Source organism: Passer montanus, unplaced genomic scaffold (assembly GCF_014805655.1).
Source record: "Passer montanus isolate IOZ18808 unplaced genomic scaffold, ASM1480565v1 scaffold17, whole genome shotgun sequence".
In the NCBI taxonomy this organism is placed as follows: domain Eukaryota; kingdom Metazoa; phylum Chordata; class Aves; order Passeriformes; family Passeridae; genus Passer; species Passer montanus.
Genome location: NW_024364270.1, coordinates 2,966,366 through 2,979,618, shown reverse-complemented (window position 1 = coordinate 2,979,618; position 13,253 = coordinate 2,966,366). Strand labels below are relative to the sequence as shown.

General features: G+C 36.1%; 1 protein-coding gene across 1 annotated transcript in view; it reads right to left on the bottom strand.

Annotated features, from left to right (window-relative positions):
• The window catches only part of LGR5 (leucine rich repeat containing G protein-coupled receptor 5), a 92,015-nt gene that overhangs the window by 46,128 nt on the left and 32,634 nt on the right, over positions 1-13,253 (bottom strand). The window contains exon 2 of the mRNA XM_039703851.1: positions 8,381-8,452. Coding sequence (XP_039559785.1) covers positions 8,381-8,452 — 72 coding nt within the window. The remainder of the gene's footprint in view (positions 1-8,380; positions 8,453-13,253) is intronic.

The window sequence follows — 13,253 nt, the reverse complement described above, 5'->3', positions numbered from 1 at the left end:
ACTAGGTAGAAAATTCCATTAAAATTAATGTAATCATGGACTGTGTCTTTTATACCTTGTGTACAGATAAGAAACTCTCTTTTGTAATTTGAAACTTCTTTCTTAAAAGTCTGATCTGCCTCCTCCAGCTGCCATAATTGTTCTGAATACCTGATAAAGATCCATGGTGAAATATCAGTCTCATTGAAGTCTGGGGAGAAATTTGTGCTGACACAAGTAGAAATGGGGCTCTCATTTGCATCCTGCCACAGTGTCATGTTTGCCAGTAATTTCCTTCTCTCTGAGGAGTTGCACCAATAACACTACTATCAATGCTAAACCTACAACACAACTTCTAATGGAGGAAATGGCTATTTGGGGAGGAACAACATGGAAGTATAACAAGAAAACATACATTCCTAAATCTTTTTTCTAGAACAACTTGTTCTGGTATAAAAAATTGCCTTTGTTCAAGGAAGAATTTACTAATCTTGAATCTTGCCTCAATTTTGTTTCCTGTCAAACTTTGTTAAAGGCACACAAGCACATAACTACACGTATATTCACTACACTTATAGAAATATATAGCCAATCATATGATTTATATATTTTTATTTCTAATTTTCTTCAGCTTACATATACATTGATAAACAGGTAACATGAAACGTTTCTGCTGCTTACATCAAAAAAGCTTTGACAATATGGATATTCATATAGCACTTAACCAAAGGCAACTAAAACTCTGAGATAAGAGTTTGATTTTATACATATTAATGATTATTCTCAGGCCAATGCAATAGAAATGTATGAATTAATGGGTGATTTATTATAGTGTTAATAATTCACGGATTATATCAGCACATATTTCAAAATGTTTTTTAAGAGTTACTTTGCTAGCCTAGGAATTTAAATGTTAGTCTGTATTTTAATTATCTTTTTATATTTCAATCTGTCATGTTAATTAAAACTATAAAATTACTGTAATATAAAAAGAAATCTGAGTCAAATGATCTATTAAAAAATCTGATGCTCAGAGAGATCAAAGAATAACATGTAAAGATATTCTCCTTTCTTTAAATAAGGGGAGAAGAGCGTGCAAGTCATAATTGTGCTGTATGTTGCGTTTATTGCTACTTATAATTTAGTTGGAAATTCAAATATAACACAGTCTGCTCTTGCTTTAGGGCCTAATTGCCTTTTAAAATGCATGTGCCAAATTCTCATAAGGTGTAAACTGGAATAACTCCAACAGACCTAAAGCAGTTGGAATGAAATCAGTGTGCATTTGATCTTGAACTGGCTTTGATGAAACAGATCATAGATTTTTGTCAGTTAAGAACATGGTTCAAAACACACTGTTTCTTTCTCCACTTAAAAAAGGCGCAGACCCTTTCTGCATCTGGCATGGTTGTGATCCAATCAGTGCTAAAGACAATTGATCTGCTCCTTTGTGAGGCTGTCCCCGGCCAGCACTGACAACAGCAGGTCCTTCTGCTGAACAGGTATCCAAGTACTGCCTTCCAATCACAGCAAGGACCACTGTCAGGAGGGATTCCAGCACTGGCCAGGACACCCCACACTGACTCCCAGATGTGGATCCCATGGATACAATCATTAAGAGGCAGCATTTCTGTGTTTGAAGAATGCTGTCACCAAGTCACAACACTCAGAACTATCTTAAAACTGTTAAAATTTCTTTCTCAGTATTTAAATGCTACAGCAAGATGGAGCAATAAAGGGTGGATCATATACATAATATTTCCTAGGCTGGGTCTCCCAAGTGTCATTTACACTTCTGATGCTGGTTTTGGTTTTATCCCAGTAGTGTCAGTATCATCAGAAAAGGCAGGAAATAATAATCATTAATAGCAGGAACTGCCTGAAGTGTACTGCAGCACCACGCAGTATGATCAAACTGAAACAATGAAAAATTAGCTGCTTAGTCAGTAATTTCAGTGTAATAGGCAAAGAACACAAATTGTGTAGATTCAGGTTTGGAGATTGCTGCTGTTTCCTGAGTGGTTCAGTGAGGCAACAGCAACGAATTACTGGAGGAATTACATCTACTCCTCCTTGGAAATTCGAATAAACAACTTCAAGAGAAGAATTTGGTTCTACTGTGCTTGAGAACCTATAAGATATAAATGTAATGTGGTCTGAATTCCTTACCCATCATCCTAAGCAAGAGAAAAAAATTGACCCATGTAGGTACCAAAAGTTGTCACTGCACTGAAATTAAGCAGTCTACAAACAGGATGAACTTCCACTGACAAAAAAAAAGGAAATTATTTCTGCATACTTGCTACTGCAGCACACACAGAATGTGTAAGACTTAAATTAAAATCCTGCCTCAGGATCTAGAGATATATAGCATGCTTCACCCTAGTTTAATTAAGTGTAATGTCACTATCTGTATTGATCGCAAAACACAAAAAGCACTTCCAATGACTCTTTTTGATGTTCTAAACTAGCTTCTAATGAATATTGCTGGATAATAAATTACAAGTACCAGAAAGCATTTATAAGATACAAGCCAAAACCAAACTTCAACAGACACTCAGTAAGAGTAACGCAGCAGCACTGACAAGGTTTCTTGGATATCAACCTAGAACATTTATTGCTTCTGCTTGCAAGCATATCTGAATGTTTTCAGTTTTCTTTTATCTTTTTCCTACCTCACCATCTCCCCTTATTCCTCTTTATCCCACAGATGCTGAACAGTTTCAGTGTCAAGGTTGCTCTGTGCAATTTGCATTAATATTTCCAGAATAATTATCTGTCAGCACAAGCTATACAATAAGCAATGCAAGCAGCTCTGATTTAGTAAGGCATTTGCTATGTTGTTTTTCTCTCTCCCTCTTTTTTTTTTTCCTGTTCCTCATCTTATTATTCTTGATAAGATGGTAAAAAGGGCAGTTTGGAGGATGTCAGGCTGACACATCCACATGGGCGAGTTCTTTGTTGTTACTTGCTTTGGTGTCATCAAAGGGATGGCATCAAAGGCAGTGAGAGCTCCAGAACACCAGGGCCCTTGCTTTGGGGATGTAAAGGTTACAAGTTGTTAGCTCATGTAGTAAGAATCTTCTCTGTTTGGGTTTGTTCTTTTTTAGTAAACCTAAACTGTGCATGCCAAAACTAGGGTAGATAACTTGACATTGTTTCCAACTGATTAACTAGGTAAATATTTGTTACTGTTTTTACCAACTTATTTCAAGACAACTGGTGCACTTCTCTCTGTCAGGACATTGAATGCAGCTCTATATTAAAGCAAAGCTGGGAAATCACAGTCCCCATGTATCAACAAAATGTGTCTTGCAGCAACAGAATTTACAGTGCCATGGGCCATTTGCTGGGCTGGTGACAGGTATTTCCCACTGACCAACACCATATATTGAACACAGTGACACAGTCTGATCTACATGATGCACACATGAAGTGAAGAAACCAAATTTGCAATTTATATGAAGAAGCTGAATTCACAACTTAGGCATTAGATTGTGCATGGCTCTGAAATTATCTAGGGGATCACAAATCATTTAGCAGAGACAATTCTTGAAACTTTAGCTGATGGAGGTGACACAAACCAATTTTCACCAGGACCAGTGCTGCTAAACCCTGCTGTGCAAGTATGTAAAACTGGTACTGAAGTGACATTGGAATGTGTGGATAGTTTGAGACCACTAGATGATACTCTGTATTTATTTTAGTTCTGCATGTCAGTTGCCAGCATTTTTACCTTTGCCCTAGGGGTTTGTAAATGTATGCAGATTAATCTTTAGGAAATATTTTAGTATTTAATGTTAACGTTCCAAGATTGTTGAAGTAAATTACATGATTCCCCCAATATCTGAAAAAGGGCTTGGACTATGACTGCAGCACTTTCATGTTTTCTACCAGCTTACATTATAGGTAAAAGTACAGAATCTATTTTCAGTGCTAGTCCCAATATGCCTGCACCAGTACAAAATGAAAGACACCAGTACAGGACCCAAGAGACAATGCTTCCAGTCTTCAAAAATGTACATGACCAGAGATCTCAGTCCCACGACTCAGAGTCAGTGAGAAAAAGAACACCTAGTTCCCATTAACCTTTGAAAACCTCTTTGCAGCAAGAAAGAGCAAATGGAGGGAGAAGTAAAAAGAAAAAAACAAAAAATAAAAAACAAACAGCTCATAATGGATCATGCCTGGTAATTCAGGACTTTATTTTCACATATACAGTGGATTCTTGACCACTTTTGGAGTGTAAAGGGATTTCAACACAAATCATGGTAAGATTCACATAATACATCTCTTATGTACTGTATTTGCAATTTTGCACTTCTGTATTAGAGTAAGTTGTACTTTTAAAGGCACTTGTGCCTGAGAAATCACTATAATAATGCCAAGATCAATCTAAAAACTTTGTAGATATGTTTATTTGTTTTCAAGATTATTTTAAAGTAATCATGTATGTCAGAAAAAATTATTGTGCTTGTATGTATATTTGGGGTGACTTCATTGTTTGATTTTGTAGAAAAGAGGTTATTTGGGACCATCCTGCTCTGTAATAAAATAACTGTAGTACAACAGCCTTTTGTTGCTCTTTTACTAAAACACCCAATTTAAGTTGCTGAAAAATAGCAATTTACTAAATATCACTTGAACCTTTCTTATCTGTGGAATGTTCTTGAGTTTAAAACTAAAATTAAAGCTTTATATGTGTGCATGTGTGGGTGTCCATGCATATAGTTATGCATATATATTTACATGTGGATATATATCTATGTGGAGAGATTTTGTAGGTAGGTCTGATTCAAATAGTTTTAAATTATTATTGGCTTTCTTCCTCACATTTCATTGAGACATTAATTTCTAAAATAAAATAGTTTCAGGCACTGCTTTGAAGTGCAACTAATCAGAAAATATTAGGTTTGCACTCAGATGTAGTTGCCTCTAAAACTGTTAAGAGTCCCACCCTTTAGATTTTTTAAAAATTCTTTTTTCCATTCATTACTCTAATTCACTGCTCTATTAGAACAGGCATTCTACACATCCTGTTTAATGACATATGTTCTAGAAATAATCCACATGAGAGTGAGTCTTGGATTCAGTCAGACTGATAAATATCTGCAGTTATTTTTAATTTATAATGAAGAATTTGACTTAATAGTGTTGTACAAGTTCATGCAGAGCAACTTGCTGATAATCAAGCAGCTGAAATATACTTCTTTCTTGGTGGGAGTTCTGTCATATATGCTTTAAGAGAAAATTAAATCTGAAAGGCCCATCATTTTCACAAATAGAAGATTTTGCTCAGAATTCATTATTTTGAGAGTTAGAAAGTCTAAGCACTTCAATGTTTTCCAAAATTTTCAGAGGAACATGCACCTGAAAAACACTTTCAATATGTTTTACTTCAGTGATTGTAGTCTTTGGTTAAGAACAAGTACCAGTCATGATCATCAGGTTTGCAAGAATGCTGCATGTAGAGGTGTCTAACCTTGGCTGTAAAAGTGGATTAGATTCAGCTTGGAAGGTCAGAACTGGCTAAACAGACCTGTCTTGTATGCACTGCTTTGGAATCAAAACAATTAGTTTAACTGCTTTAACAAAACCTCAGTTCTTTCAGGATAATCACTTAATAGTAATGCCAAACCAGGCAGTGAGGATGTAACATCTAAGCTAAAATTCAGTGGTTCAATCATGAGCTTTTATCAGATGTTGGAACCAGAAATCTAATAAAGGCATTAGTAATACTTTTTTCAGCACAAGAAAAACTCTAAAACCTGCATTTCAAGCTCTTGCTGTTGTGTACTTCAAAGATCAGATAGACATTTCTAAGATGGATTTTAATTTTACGAAACATTGCTTTAGAAAAGATCTTATAAAATCTTACTTTAACAATGTCTGAATTATGGGCTAAGTTATGTTTTTCCAGAGTGCCTTTTAACTGAGCCACAGATTTCTCAAGTGAACTAGAAAAAAATCATGTGGATGGGAAAAAAAAATTTCATATTATAATCACTGCTCAAAAATTGATATAGGGGAGCATGAGAACTACAATGGCTGTTCTCCCCCATTTCAAAACTGAATTATATCAAAAATTCCCTTTCCATTGTCTATACATTTTCTATATAATACTAGGCTGAATTGCCTTGGCTGCCTCTTTATACCAAACAACCTCTCAGCACAATGAGAAGATGCCTCACATCAGTGGCCTCACATTTTTAAAGGCTTCAGTTTTTCAAGCTTATTTTAAAAGTTAATACAAACTAGAAGGATTTAATGAAACTGCACTAATCTAATGAGAAATAGAAGTGATTGGATGGTGTGAAACAAATGGAGGAGTTGATTATGTATATGTAGAACAAAACATATTAAAAAAATACCTTGCTGGTACTACCAGCAAAGAAAGACTGGAATTACTTAATTTGGAGTAGAGGCTTGTAAGAGTAAAGGTTAAATATTTCCAGTGAAAAAGGTAGGCCCAGCACAACAAGAAGGCAAGAACACTTCAAAGGTCTTGATCAGGAAGATGATATACACCACAGAACAGTTTCCAAGGCAGTGACTTAAGTCGTACAATTTGGGCCATTCAGCTGCCCAGGGAGGTGGAGTCACCGTCTCTGGAGGCGTTTAAGAAAAGAATGCATGGGGCACTCAGTGCCATGGTTTAGTTGATAAGGTGGTGTTAGGTCATAGGTTGGACTTGATGATCTCAAAGGTCTTTTCCAACCCCACTGACTGTGATTCTGTGATCTAATAATAAAATGAAAGAGTGAAGCTAACTTGGATGTATTAGAATTTCCTTCCAGGAAAAGCCCAAACTTTTGTTTCAATTCTTTCCTTTAATGTCCAGAAAGCAATTGGGTTGGCAGATTTTAGTAGTGTTATTACAACTGACAGGAGATTGGACATGCAAACATGAACATGATGAAGAACTCCACAAGCAGGGGCTTTGAGGCATGATTCACTCCATATGCACTTAGTATTGGTAACACTTGGTGTGTGACATCCCTCTGTGTTATGTTCCTGTTCGTTGCATTATTTGAAAGTTGCACTAATGGCAAGACAGATATTGATAACCAAAGAAAAGGAGTAAGTAAAGGAAGAGAGACAGAATAAAATGAAATAAAGCTTTCCAAATAGAAGTGCTGAGAGTAATAAAAATAAGACAAGAAAGGGAAACTTGCTTGCAAATACGGTATTGTCTGAAGTTAGCATACAAAATGGTTTCAATTTTTTTGGCTTGGTTTGGTGTGGTTTGGTTGGTTGTTGTTTTTATGTTGTTTTTTTTTTTTTTTTTGGGGGGGGGGGGTTTGGGTTTTTTTTTTTTTTTTTTGTAGATGTTGGCTAGAAAGACCAGGTGGCAAAATTCAATTGAGAGTTAGAAAGGACACTGAAAGTTGTCAACGCAATACCCACCTAAATTTCAGAGGACTGTACACATTTCATAGCTTAAAACAGACCATATCTTTGCAAGAAGGGTAGCACCATGAATTTGCACACATCTTACATGGATTTTATGGCATGTTAGCAGCTAAGCATGCCAAAAAAAAAGCAGATTTTCAGTTCTAAAAACTTAAAAGCCACATTTCATAAAAGGCTTTTAATCAATATTTAGAAGTATTCATGCAAATATAGGCTCCAGCTTTTTTTCACAAGATCTATGGTGCATCAGTTATAGAGTCTCCACCATTCCTCACAAACCTGAATTTTCTTTTAAGCCTGGGCCATTATAACTACAGTCACTGCCAAATCCAGGTCTCATGAATGCACAATACTTTTCACTTTTGGTTAGTCACAATCACTTCAAGCCAGCATTCCTCTTTTGATGTTGTGCTTGTTTTTGCAATGCACTTTTCCCCATGGTGAATGTAGTAGATAGCGTAACTAAGCTTTTTGCAGGACTCTGCACTCCACGGTCAGCCTTCAGGGATGCTAAGTTTAAGAGTAAGGAAACAGTAATTAAAAGTGATTAGGACAAGAAGCCTCCATACTATGAAATGTGGACTCAATTGTCCTTGACACTGGCAGAACAAGGCAGTAGGTTTTGGTTTTGATTACAGCTTTACTTGGGATTTTAATAAACATGAGCCAGTATTCAAACTTTTAATATCCTGCTGCTTAACTATTTCCAAAAAGCAATCCAGCTCTTTTAAACAGTCCTTGTTTAAAAATTTTAATTTGTTTGGCTCTGTCTCTGCTTAGAGAAGTTGTAGCCTCATGGTAACTTTTTTATAAGTTCATTTCCAGAATCACAGCAATTGTTTTTTTTCAACTAAGTGTTTCCGCATGTGCCAAAAGTGTCAGGCTGACAGCTTTCCTGTTTTATCTGGTTCCCACAGTAAGCATGAGAGACAAACACAGGAATGTGTCTAGTGCTGACTAGGCCCATCAAGGATACAATGATACTTACAGCTCTTCCAGGAAGCGGAGATTGTGCACAGGGTTTGAGGGCAGCTTAGTAATGTTGTTCATACTGAGATCACTGTAGGGGAAAACAGACAGAGACTTAATATGGCATGCCACAACTGTGGCATCCAGCTGTTCATTCCACACATTTTTAAGTACTGCATTAATAAAAATTAGTTCCTCTGCCAGAATTGATGAATCATTATCTACTTAGTACATTAAACGTTCCTTTTTCATATGAAGACAGCTTTGTCAAACCAATACAGGCTGTAGCATGTTCCTCATTTCCAGAGATTTTGGAATGTTTTATCACGCTCTATAAATCAGCTAGAACACTAAATAACACTTTTAGTCGACATAATTTTAATAAACCACTATACTGTATTAAAATGTACTTGGAGTAGTAAAGGAAAATTACTATAATTTTTGTTGTTGCTGTAGCACTGTAGTACACTTGGTTTACTAAAGTAGACAGGCAAAAGCAAACCAATACAAAGTCTCTGCATCATCCTTAAAATTTCATGAATATGGAAATGCTTTGCTTTTGCCATACAGCCTGTTGCACGGTCATACTGATCTGCCTTGCCTCACACAGGCACATCAGGTGTCCCCAAAACCCAACTTGACTTATAGAAATGACATATTTTCAAATAATAAACATTCCCTTTTTGAGTGCTCTTTTGTTACAGGTACTCAAATTGCATTAAATAAGTGAAATGAACCATAAAACAAGGGTGTAATGTGATCCCGCTCTGTAACACACTTCCTGGTGGGGTTCCATGGTAGTTCCTGGTACAGGAAACTACCAGCAATATCAGCTCTGTCAGAGCTCATTCAAGTTATGTTTTAGACTAAATTTCATATAATACCCTTTTATTCTTAACTTGTCTTTTCATTGTTTTCCACTGTCTTCCCCATGCCCTACAGTATCATTGTAATTGCTTTTCACTGAGGGCCAATGCAAACAAATTGCATGATAAAATTCTGTGTGGAAGATACGACTTACACAACAGTGTCAAAATTTCTGTAGATTCTTCAAATAAAATTAGGAGTGACCTACACATTTTATGCAAGCATTATACAGTAATTTAAAACTCCCCACAATTTAAACATATCTATGCATTTGTAGCAGTGCTTATAGTTTCCAGCTACTTTGGGTACTATTTAGATAACTTTATTTCTTCCAGCTGTTGAGCGCTTACAAGGTAAATAAGTTATCTGTACTTTGGTGGATAGGCATCCTATTCCTACTCCATCTAGTTCTTATTACTCACAATCTGTTTCACATTACAGAATATATGCTTTTAGTCAGCATAGTTAATTTAGATGTTTGATCTTTTGGTGAATTTTAAAATGTATAATTTAAAAACATACTTCACATAGAGATTTTAAAATAAAGGAAATGTGTTAATACTTTACAGCAATTATCAAATCAATATTGAGTAAGGTTTCTGCATTTACTTCAAAATCTAAGTATAATTTGAGAAATGTGTACTTATTAAATTCATTTTTTATTGTAACATTTTATCACCTAATTCTTTCATAACTGTGTAGCAGGTTATTGCCCTTTCACTTTGATAAAGGCTCAAAGGATTTATTCTGGCAAAGGAACAAAAACATGGATTTATTTGGCAAAAGAAAAACTCATCCAGGTAGTGAATTATATACTACTGAATATTAAGATAAACCCAATATTTTAACAAGATCATTTTGATTATAATATTTTCAACACGTCTTAATGGGTTTTTGAAAACATGCCAAATCACATTTTAGACTTAAAAAGCCAGCCCTGGCAGAAGATGGGAATGATTCGTCTTCAGACACACACGTATTTAGGGCGTTCTAGAAACCCAGCATTTAGCAGTGCTCTGGCTGATGAGACAAACCTGAAGTCTGCTTTTCTAGCGTATTAACTTCTATTACTAGCAAGCAATACTTGTGTGCTTGTATCACCCAGAGGACCCCATGAACCAGTCAGAAGCAGTCTACCCAGAGCCTGATATCTTAAGAGGATTAGAACAAGAGAAGGTGGCTTTCATTATGTGCTTTGATGACCAAGGAGAAAATCAACAATAAGTGCATTTTCCTTAATAAAATCTTTAGACCCCAGAGGTGGATTTGCCAACAGTGAACTGCTACGTCCTGTTCTCCTTTTCAGACTCCACTCATGTGGTAAAGTATGTGACAGAGGAGAACCTCTCCTTTATCCCAGTGTACACTGCAGCAATTTCTAACTCTTTTTAAACCTACCAGTTAAATAATTTCCTTCTGTTAGATTGGTTATTTCTTTTCCCCACATGATTCTTTTCTTGGAACAAAACATACAAAGGTGTTTTTGTGCAACAGAACTACTAAACATTACCTATGCATATTTCACGGAATCATGGAATTGTTTGGGTTGGAAAAGACCCTTCAGGTCATCCAGTCCAATCTCCAACCCAGCACTGCCATGTCACTAAACCATCACTAAACCATGCCCCAAGCACCACATCTATGTATCTTTTAAATATTTCCAGGGATGGTGGAGGTAACAGGAATTATTCCCCAAGCTTGCTCAGTAATCTCTTTTTAAAGTAGCTTTTAAGATACCAGTAACTAATACACAGTTGTCAATGTGCTATTCTTGTAGCTGTAATGGTTTAAGAATATAAGGCTGACTATGGTAGTGAGAGGTAATGTATTTGATGAGGCTAGCTGACACAGTTGGAAAAACTGAGAAACTTTCAGGCAAAGAAATCAAAGCTCTCTACTTCTTCCAGCTGTACCAGTTGGCTAAATAGGTGACATTATTTCTCCCTAAAACAATCACACATCCCTTACACTGCCAAAGCAGTAGTTTGTCTGTGCTCACAGTTTTTGATTCAGAACATTCTTTTGTTTCAGAATCACCATGAATGCATTTAATCAAATTTTTGTTCACTGGAATGACTAAGGGAGAGAAGTGTCATGGCACAAAGTTACTTCTGGGGGGATGCTCAGAGAAGTTCAGAGACAAACAAAAAGAGTTAATGCAATGCAATCAGTCACTGGGTCTCCTGTGAACAATACTGCAAAATTTGGGCTTCTGAACAGAAATTCCTCACAGTGCTCTAGAGACAAATAAAGGAGGTTCTCAGCATTTTGGTTTGTTAGCATTTTGGACCTGCCAAGAAGACATGGCTAGGATGAGATTTACAGCTAGATCAAGCACAGCTAGCACCCAGAAACAGCTAGGTGGTAAACTCTAGGATTACATATAATTACTATGAAAACCAATAACAATTGAAGAGGATATGTCTTATGTCCTGCACATACGATGGTTTCTTTCCTTCAAATGAGTTTCTGATTTCTCCTTTCAGTGCTGGCCTGCAAAATTTAGCAATTTTCTCTCTCTAGGAAAGAGAAGGGCATGAAAGCTGGCTTGCACATCAACATTTGCAATATAATGCTTAAAAATATAAAAATCAAGGTACAGGAACTTTACTTGTCCTCGGTGGAATGGTTCTGATTTTGTATCAAATTTTGGTAGACTCTTACAAACTACAGTGATGAAAAACGTAGAAGTATTTGAATACTGAAAGCCTTTAAATAACTCAGTGTAACAGAACTACACCCATCTCGTGGCATCATAGCACATAGAAATCCCACTGATGACAGTAGGAGCAATATGATAAGAGTATATCCTAAATTTACAAATGCTCTGAATAGAGACAGCTATAGCCCCACCTTGGTGAAAACCACCATGAGCTCCCATATCGTACTGAAAAGGTAATGTGCTATTTTGAACAGTGAGATAAATGCACTGTCCCTTCTCCCATCAGCATTCCTGCAGCCTGTTCCAGCTGCTGACTATAAAAGCAACATACCAGCAAATGAAACTTTCATATTTTCAAAAGATAAGGAGCTTTGCTTTAGTGACTGCTTTGGCAACACGGCTCACTATAATGATATCTTATTTATACTCTGTACCAATCAATCACTGTGCAGTGTCTCTAGTGACTTGTTAAAGGAATCCTAGCTCTGACTAAATCTTTGAAGACTAGAAAATATTGAAAACTGCACCATGCATCTGTTTTTTTTTCTGGGTGAGTGGATGAGTAAATTCTGAGCATTTGCAAAACAGCATCCAAGAAGGTAAATACGACAGGTCTTTGTTCCCTCCAGTTTTATTGTCCATGAACAAACACACTGAGAAAACATCCAGTTACCATCTTAAAAGTGAGTAGTTCACAATGAATTCCAGAAAGCCAGTAAAACAAGTTAAGTGAATTAGTTCTTAACATATAATAGATGAGTCTGCAGGCCACATTACTAAGCTTTTATTAACTGTTATCACAAGAGATGTTTCAGTGACTATTCATCATGGAAGATTGGTTTTTCACATTATATTTATGTCTTTTAAAGGAGAACAAAAGTATGCCTAGGGATACATACTAAACTTCTACTAGGCTAAATGTCTATTATACTGAATGGTACAAACTGTTCTATCCATTCCGGGTCTAATATAATAATCCAATATTAAAGACAATTAATTTTGTAGCCAATTTATTTAAACAGTTGCAACCTAACTGATTAAAAAATTATAAAGTATTACTATTAATTTTGATTCTTCTAAGCTTGCCTTATCCAAGATGTATTAACAATTCTTTTTATGGAAGTTTTTGAAAGATAAAGCACTCTCATAAAATGTTGTCAATAGGCTGAATGCAGTCCCTTAGTTGTTACCAGCTGAGAACGGTTTCTAAACTAAGACAATTTCCTTAATTCATTTAGAGCAAAATTTGACACTAGCTTACATGTAGTAACACAAAATAATGAAAACAGGTGAATCCTGCTTCCACTCTTCCCTTGCTCTGCCTGTCCTTTTAACACAGCACTCTTGTTTCCAGTAGTGCAGG